General features: G+C 56.9%; 2 protein-coding genes across 3 annotated transcripts in view; one reads left to right on the top strand and one right to left on the bottom strand.

Moving 5' to 3' along the window:
* Nucleotides 1–141, top strand: part of RCC1L (RCC1 like) — a 42,115-nt gene extending 41,974 nt beyond the window's left edge. For both annotated transcript variants that reach the window (XR_014235319.1, XR_014235320.1), the window contains one exon: nucleotides 37–141. The gene's annotated coding sequence lies outside the window, so the exon portion shown is untranslated. The remainder of the gene's footprint in view (nucleotides 1–36) is intronic.
* The window catches only part of CASTOR2 (cytosolic arginine sensor for mTORC1 subunit 2), a 59,936-nt gene continuing 51,362 nt past the window's right edge, over nucleotides 133–8,706 (bottom strand). The window contains exons 8-9 of the mRNA XM_082358646.1: nucleotides 5,986–6,080; nucleotides 133–5,905 (exon numbers count right to left, since the gene is read on the bottom strand). Of these exons, the coding sequence (XP_082214772.1) occupies nucleotides 5,840–5,905; nucleotides 5,986–6,080 (161 nt within the window). The 3' untranslated portion in view covers nucleotides 133–5,839. The remainder of the gene's footprint in view (nucleotides 5,906–5,985; nucleotides 6,081–8,706) is intronic.

The following is an 8,706-nucleotide window of genomic DNA, read 5'->3' as shown; positions in this document are numbered from 1 at the left end:
TTTCCTCCCTCAGATTCTTGCTTTGTCTCCTCCCAGCTCCTGGCCTATGTGCCCCCACCCACAGTATGGAGAAGGGAGAGAGATGAGACGTAGCCCTGGATCAGCACAAAATCAGACAGCCGTCAGCCAACATCATTTTTTTCTTCCATTTTAATGAACACTTTTACAAAGTACAAAATATACTGTCTTTTTTTGGGGAACATTAGGTACTTTTTTTCTCTCCGTCATACAGTACATGAATCTCAAGGGTTTTGTGTTTCTTCAAGAAAGAAAGAAAGTGTGAGGGCCTGGGGTACAGGGCTGCCCAGTTCTCCCCTCGCCCAGACCTTGGGACAGATGCAAGTGCCGCTGCTACTGCTGGTGACCCGGGGCATGCCAGGGGAGGGCCCGACCCCCAAGGCGAAACCCTGGGCAGGGCAGAGGCCCCTCTGAGCCCTGCTGTGCAGCCAACATCCACTCACCCCCATCTCAGGATAACGGAAATGATTTTGGCAAAGAGCAAGAGGAGGGCTTGGGGTTTTGTTTGCTGTTAGCTCCTCCCCACCCCCAGTTTTGGAGCCAACCCTGCCCAGCTCTTCCTGGATCATTTTCTGAACAGGTAAACTGAAGCAGTGGAGAGGAAAATGCACTGGGCTTGGCCTCTGCCTTGGGACCTGAATTTGGCCAGTTTTTCACCCACCCCCCCCTGCCCTCCACTCCGGTTTCCAACTTTGTTGGACGCTCTTCATGGACGAGCCCCAGCAGGCGGAGGGGCAGCAGCCCCCAGAACCGCTCCCTGTAAATACTGTCCTCAGGACTGGCTGCTGCTGAGAAGTCCGCCCAGCAGGTCTAGCCCTTGGCTGCACGGACCTCCGGGCCGCTGCCGGGCGGAGCACAGCCCCTGCAGGGACACCCCTGCCCCCGCCGTCCGTCCGCAGAGCAGTTTCAGCAAAGTCAAGGGGGGCGGGGCTGCCTTGCGTTCGAGGTTTGCTCCCGCACCCCTTCAGCTCTACATGTGGCCCTGGGGTAAGAACGTACCCAGGCCTCGAAACACCGGACGAGCCAGTCCCTTCACTCGGATCTGGGCTCTGCACGTGCGTGCTCGCGTCCACACTAGGGTGCGTGACACAGCGCACGCTCACGCTCACGTGTGCGTATACACACACGAGTGGTCCTGCCCAGAACACTGCTCTGACGCCCAGCACTTGCCGCGCTCACAGCCTCCCACACCGAGAACCCAGAGCCACAAGCTCCCTCCCCACCAGGCTGCCCACGAAAGCACGGGCCAGGCCGCAGGCTTCTACCTGTACTCCAGGCCATCCTGGTGCCCTCAGCCCCAAGGACAGCAGGCTGCCTCAGCCAACAGCTCCCATCCTTCCCTCCCAAGAAAGCAGGCTTCCCAGGAGGGCGTGGGTTTCAAAGCTAAAGGCCATAGCCCAGCCCGCAGCTTTCTCTCTCCCTCGGTCTACGGAAAAGGGTCCTTGTGCTGCCTCTAATTTGAAAATGAAAGAATGGAAAAGAGCTGGCATGTGAGAAAAGGTATCCAGCTATACCAGGGCTCAACTCCCCTCACAAGTCCCGTCCACTCTTCCCAAGCCCACCCTCTGCTGGGCTGACCACCGTCTGCCATCTTGGTTGACCAACATGCGCCATCTTGGTGGCTCTCTTCCCAGGCGGCCTCCTTGAATAGAGGGCTACTGCCCCCTCCAGGCCTAGCCCCTGCCTCGGCACAGTACCCAGGAAACCTGAAAAGCCCAAGCCCCTGTCTTTCCACCGCTGGGAGACCCCGTCGTCCTCCCCCAAGCTCTGCCTGCCAAGCCAACCACCAACTCCGCTTCTCGGCGGCCGTAACGGCAGCGCCCGGGCAGGCTGCTCCCCAGCCGTGGCTTACATTGGCCACAGATACACGGGGGTGCTTCCTTCCTACCCGCCCCCCTGCCACAGTTTTCACTCAGGAAGGAGCATCAAAAATTCCTAGCACAGGGCTGTAGCGCTACCACCTGGAAGGTCCCCAAGGTCCCCTCTCTTAGCTGGGGCTGGGAAGGGCCCTGCTTGTGCCCACATCCAGATCCAGAGGCTCAGAAAGGTGGCTCAGGGTGGCTGGGAAGTGTGGCCAGAAGGGGCAGGTGGTGGGTGGGCAGGTTCATCTTTGATTATCAGGCAAGTGGTACCGCTGGCTTGTGGGTGGGGGCCTGGCCCTTCCTATCCCCCCCGAGCCTCCTCTCCTGAGCTCCGTGGCAGCCTCTGTCACCACAGAGGGGACAAGCCCCAACCGACCACGCATCTTCTGGACACCACACTGGTCACCGAGGCCACGCTGCCCGCATGGGGAGGCCACAGCGGCCAGCTCCGGGTCACCCGGTCCCTCCCTTCCCACCAGGGGCCTGTGGCCCGGAGTTGATGGGAGGGGGAGAATGCTGGTGCTTGGGGGGGGTTCTGGACCCCCAGAATCCTGGGGAAGGGAGGCCTTATGTGCCTCTCCTGCTTGGACGGGTGCCCTGGGCTGAGGTCAGTGGTGTAGGCCTTGCCTCCTGGGGGGCTCTGGAAACCCCTGTGGAGGAAAGAGGTGCAGAGCGGGCACTGCCCAACTCTTTGCTGGGTCAGGACTAGGGCCGAGGGAGAATGGGGTTTCTTAGGAACCAGGGGCGCCCGTGTTGAGAGCTGAGCCAAAGAGGCAGATTTTTGTAATTGGGGGCAGGGGTGAAGTGGGTGATCGCGGCTCCTGGTCTCCCTCGCTCTCCCTACCTTAACCTCGCGCCGCTCTGCAGTGTGCAGGGATGGGGCGGGTGAAGAGCGAGCACAGCATTTAGATGGTTTGAGCTTTTCTTACCAGGGAACAGCACAGACTCAAAGACACACCTGGAGCCCAGGTGGCAGCTCCTGGGCCACCCGCTCACCCCCAAGCCAGAGCCTAGAGTGCCTCAGCCTGACAGGGCACCCTCTTCAGGCCGCCTCTCTGGGGGTCTGGGGACCCCTGCGCACAGCAAAGCCAGAGGTGGCTGGGGGCAGCCAGCCACCGGGGAGACCACTCCCTCTTCCCCCAGATTGCTGGAGACCCAACCGCTGACTCACGGGCACACACAGGCACCGAGGATGTGCCGGCCTCTGCACACGGCGGGAGGATGGGGGTGTGGGAAATAGAGGGGGCAGGTTTTCAGGGTGTTGGCTCCCGCCCTGCCAGCTGGATACACACCTGTGTAGCCCAGAGAGCCGTGTCCTCGCACCAGCCCCTCCCGGAAACAACGTCAAGGGCATCCATCCGTCCCTTTCTCAGTCGGATGGGGCCAGTCCCCAGGAGGCGACCTGGGGAAAGAACCTGAGGCTTCTAAAGCGACAGAAATCAGGTGATGGGGCTGTGGGAGCAGACCTGGACGGAAAGCCGGAGGGCGCCCGTCCAGCTGGCCCAGGTCTTCGGGCTGAGAGCGCCGGCAAGGGGGCTGCCCTGTTCCAGCTGCTCCTCCCTCTGTGCCACTGTCCCCCCAATAAAATAAGGGTGTCCAGAGGCCTCGGTCGTGCCAACGGGATTACAGGAAGGGGCCGAATCCAGCTTTCAAGGGATACTCGGGGAGGAGGGGGTAGGGACCCTCAACACCTGCCCCGGAGCTCAGTTCCCGGGCCGCTGGTTTAGTTTTTCTCTCAAGTCAGGGCCAAGGCAGCCAGCCGGGTTCTCTAATAATCGTATTGCCTATATACTTGAATTAAAAATATATGGTGGCTCAAAACGTGCCTGTGTGCACGGCAGACACCGCGGGGCGGAAGCCCTCACGCCCCCACACACACACACGCACACACGCGTGTGCACGCTCACACAGTATATATTAACATATATATTGCTCAAGTATATATGCTATTTACAGAATAGATCTGTATCAACATAAAACACAGGTATTTATATGTGTGTACAATATACGTCCTAGGGGGTCTAGGGAGCACACGTCTCTGGGGGTCAAGGGGCCGACACACTTGCTCGGCAGGGAGGAGAGGCGGGGGAGGACAGACAGGAAGGGGTCTGGAGGGCGTGCCACGGAAAAGTCAAGGCCTTCCAAGGACAGTAAGGGGACTCGGGGCGTGAAGTGCTGCCCTGCCCACGTGGTCACCCCCGTTTTGGAACCAGCAAACAATTGACATGTTTTGGTGTTTTGTGCAAAATGAATTAACTTAAAAAAAAAAAAACACGTGGGTTCCGAATCAGTACTTGGGCCCCGAACATCTGCAAGGATCCAGACGGACAGCTTCCCCACCTGGTGGATTTCCGTGGCTCAGAGGGTCCCGCGCGGCACAGAGAATGGGGGTGGGTGGGGCTTCACCAGCCCAAGAGAATGTCCCTTCTCCTCCGAGCTTCTCAGGGACAGCACGTGTCAGCTGCTGCCCGGGCACCGACGAGGACCCTGCAGGTCCTGCTTGCTTGGAAAACACTCCCAGCTGGAGAGGAGGCACGGGGGTCACCCCATTCTCCGAGGGGGCTGGCTTGCCACTTGGCTGCCCACCGCCCTGCGGCCCTCGGGCCCCCGCCGATGCTCAGAACCACTCTGCCTTGGCAGCTCCGTGGGGGGATGCCCTGGGGACCCCCGTACAAGCAGACCTCTGCTCCCAGCTTTCTGCCCAAAGGGAGGGCCGAGACCCCTGGAAGCAGCTCCCGATTCTCAAGCTTGTCCCTGGAGCCACACAGGATGCCAACCAAGCGATGTCACACTCTGAGCCCCGACAGACTCAGCGGGCCATCCCCTGAAACTACTGCCAACTGCAGCCTGGGTGCAAATACATTAAATAAGAAACTAAAACAAGGTACGGTTTTCTCTATTAAGGCTCAGATAAGCTGCCTCCCAGGTCAAGTACTCGTGAACGCCACGGTCCCTGGACCGAGGGGTGGGTGGGCAGGTGAGTTGGGGGCAGAGGCCTTCCACTTTCCCCCAAAAGTGGGGCGACGGGGCGGGGCAGGAAAACGGGGGAGCCCTGTGCTGGTCTAGTTAACTGCTGGGGAGGTGAGGGTGACCTAAGAAACCCCAGGCCCAGAACGCTGGAGCTGCCCCCATTTAGGGGAACCTGAGGCTCTGCCAGCCCCAGGAGGGTCCAGGGAAAGCAGAGGGGACAGGAGCTCGTGCCCCAGGCTGGTGGGTCTCCTGGGAACCCCCCTCCCCCCGGGACTGAGCGCTTGTGGTGGGGAGGGTCTGGACAGGCCCCTTTGGCAGTCTTGCTGGGAGTCGGGGCGCAGGCCCTGTGGCTGGCAGGCCAGGTTCTGGGGGACTGGGGTCCCCCCCCAGCTCAGGGCCCCACCCGTGCTCCCTTGGAGCCTCACCAGCACACGACCAGAGGGCGGCCCACTGGCCTCTACTCTGCAGGAACCAGCCCAGAGCCAATGGAACCAGAGACCAGTGACCACAGGGGCCAGAACCCCTACCCTCACAAGGGCCTTCCGGGGCCCCATGAACTCAGCCCTGCTCAGCCAGCCCCCCAAGACGACCCGAGAATCGGTACTCCCAGTGTCCTGTAGAAGGCGCCAGCTTCCTTTGGCGTCTGCCCCTGGCCGTGGGCGAGGCAGGAGGAGAAGGTGGGTCAGCTCACAAGCTCCCTGGGCCTCAGACATCATTTTCTGGGGTAGGGGTGGGGGAAGGAGGCGGGGGGGGGGGGGCGGTTCTCTGGAGGGTCTGGGGGCTCCAGGAAGGCAGGAGGGCACGGGGAGGCCTTGGCTTGGGCCACAGGCCTGGCGGGGTCAGCCATCAGGGGCGTGTCCTAGGGACCCCTTCCTTGGGGGCCCCGGGGCCGATTTTCCAGTCTGTTGAGAAATACTGCGAGAAGAATCTTCAGGGTGGGGCTGGGCCCAGGCCTGGGGGGCAGACGGGGAGGAGTGGAAGAGGGCCTTCTAATGCTTCTCTGCTTGGCTGACTTTCAGGGCGCTGATGACGCCATTGATGTTTTCTTCCGGTACCTGCGAGGGGGTGGGAAGCAGTCACCCGTGAGCCCCTAGAGCTGGCCTGCCCTGCCTGGGGGCCGGGGCCGGACACTCACCAGTGCGTGGTCGAACTTGAAGGTACTGATGTAGTAGGCGGGGATGTCAGCAGCAGCTAAGGGCTCGGAGATCTGGGCCACGATGCCGCACTCATCTGGAGACAGAGGCGGGGACCACGTTCAGCCTCCTCCCACCCGGCCACCCAGCACAGCCTTGGCCTCTCCTCTCCCTCCGCTGGCAGTGCCCGCCCTGTACCCGCAAGCTTCCCAGAGACTCCCCACCCCTCCATCCAGCAGGCTTCTCTGATCTCTTTGGTCGGCAGTGAGCTCTCCATCCTCAGGGCTCCACAGAAGCCACTTCTGTCTAACTGTGACCACCCTCTGCCTGTTTCCCGTGCCTCGTAGTTTGGACTCATCTCCCTGGCCATCTTGCGAGTTCCCTAAACAGAGCTGGAGGTAGCGTGGCGATAAGAGGATGTGGGTTCAGGCCCTCTTTTTTGTCGCCCTTTTCTAGCCAGATGACGTGGCCAAGTCACTTCCTCTCTCTGAGCCTCAGTTTCCTCATCGGAGTCCCCACTGGGTAAAGGTCCCTGCCTATCCTAAAGGCAGTGTCAGGCATCTGATCACAAGGAATGTCATTTCCTTCTCCTTCTGGATCTCCAAAGCGGTGGCTTTCTGGCCTCCTCCAAACCTCAGCCAATAAGGTGGCCTTGGGGTTGCCTGGGGATGGTTCTCCCCTCTCCTCCACCCTCCTCCCCGCTTTGAAGTCACCATGCAAAGCTTCCTCCTACAGGAAGACCTCCAGGATCTGAGGACCACTCTTCTCTCCATCAGCACAACCCCTCAAAGCTACTGTTGTGATTCTGGCGATGATGCATTTCCCCAGCGCTGTCCTGATTGGGTGGGAGAGTCCAGATCTGGCCACCAGCTCCCCATGGGATTCTGGGGCCAGAGCCTGGGCATCAACCTGGGCTTCACCCTTCCCCCACTCCTAGCCTCCCTGGCGTCCTTTCACTCCCTGGCCCTGGTTCTGCTTGTCAGCCCACACTGGGACCTAGATGTGACCCTGCAGGTCTCTCAAGCTCCTGCTTTCTGCTTGGTCTCCCAGGGCTCCTGGCTGGACCCATGGGCCCCTTTGGTGGTTGTACAGGCCTCGTGCTTGCACTTCTGGTGACCGTCTGTGCTGCTACGTGGTGACCGGTTGTGTCCTAAGATTCTTTAGCTACAGACACATTCATTTTCAGTTCTGTAAAAGGGTGGGGGGCGGGTAGGAGATTAGGGTCTAGAATGGTGCCTTTCAAACCATGGGTGGTGACCCATTTGGGACGTCAATTTAGAAGGCTGGTAACCAGGGTTTTATAAAATGACAACAGAAAAGGAAAGGGCAAACAGCTCAGCACCAGAGCGAGCGCAGTTTTGTGAAACCGTAGAGTTGTTTGTGTATGTGTGTGCTGGGCTGTGATGGAAAACATATTTCCTGCAAACCGTGGTCTAAAACATATGGAATTCGCCAGTCTAGAATCTTTCAGATTCTCAAGTTATTTTTCTTGCAGGGCTATTTATAGCTATTAGCCTGGCGCTAAAACCCTCCACATCCCGGGAAGGTAGATCCAGCTGCTGCCTGCTAGATTCACAGCGCTGCTTCTCACACACTGTGTCCCCTGTCGCCCGCCTGTGAGGCCGCTCAAAACAGCCCAGGGCAACTGCAGATGGTAAGACGATTCAAGTTTCATCTACTCTCCCACCTCGATTCTCCCTTCAACCTGACTTTCTTTTTTCTGTAATATTATTATACTGAGTGTATTTTGGTAAACTTTGAACCAAAGCTGGGGATAAAAAGATAAGCTGATATGCATCACTAATTATTAGAGAAATGCAAATAAAACTACAATGAGGTATCACCTCACACGGGTCAGAATGGGCATCACTAAAAAAATCCACAAATAACAAATGCTGGAGAGGGTGTGGAGAAAAGGGAACCCTCCCACATGGTTGGTGCAGCCACTATGAAAAACAGTATGGAGGTTCCTCAAAAAACTAAAAATACGTTTGCCATATGATCCAGCAATCCCACTCCTGGGCATATACCCAGACAAAACTATAATTCGAAAAGATACATGCACCACAATGTTCATAGCAGCACTATTCACAATAGCCAAGACATGGAAACAACCTAAATGTCCACTGACGTTTGATGAATGTCAAAATGAATGGATAAAGATGAATGGATAAAGAAGATGTGGTACATATATACACAATGGACTACTACTCAGCCATAAAAAAGAATGAAATAATGCCATTTGCAGCAACATGGATGGACCTAGAGATGATCATACTAAGTGAAGTAAGTCAGAAAAAGAAAGACAAATACCATATGATATCACTTACATGTGGAATCTAAAATATGACACAAATTGAACTTATCTACGAAACAGAAACAGACTCTCAGACATAGAGATCAGACTTGTGGTTGCCGAGGGGGAGGGGGTGGGGGAGGGATGGAGTGGGAGGTTCGGGTTAGCAGATGCAAACTATTACATATAGAATGGATAAACAACAAGGTCCTACTGTAGAGCACAGGGAACTATATTCAGTATCCTGTAATAAACTAAAATGGAAAAGAATATGAAAAAGAATATATATAGATATATTTATAACTGAATCACTTTGCTGTACAGCAGAAATTAACATAACATTGTAAATCAACTATACTTCAGTAAAAAAAAAAAAAAAAAAAAAAAGATAAACTGATATGCACAACTTCCTGCTTCTCATCTGAGT

This window comes from Balaenoptera borealis (genome assembly GCF_965194805.1).
Source record: "Balaenoptera borealis genome assembly, chromosome: 16".
In the NCBI taxonomy this organism is placed as follows: Eukaryota; Metazoa; Chordata; class Mammalia; order Artiodactyla; family Balaenopteridae; genus Balaenoptera; species Balaenoptera borealis.
This window is presented reverse-complemented; position numbering and strand designations above follow the sequence as displayed.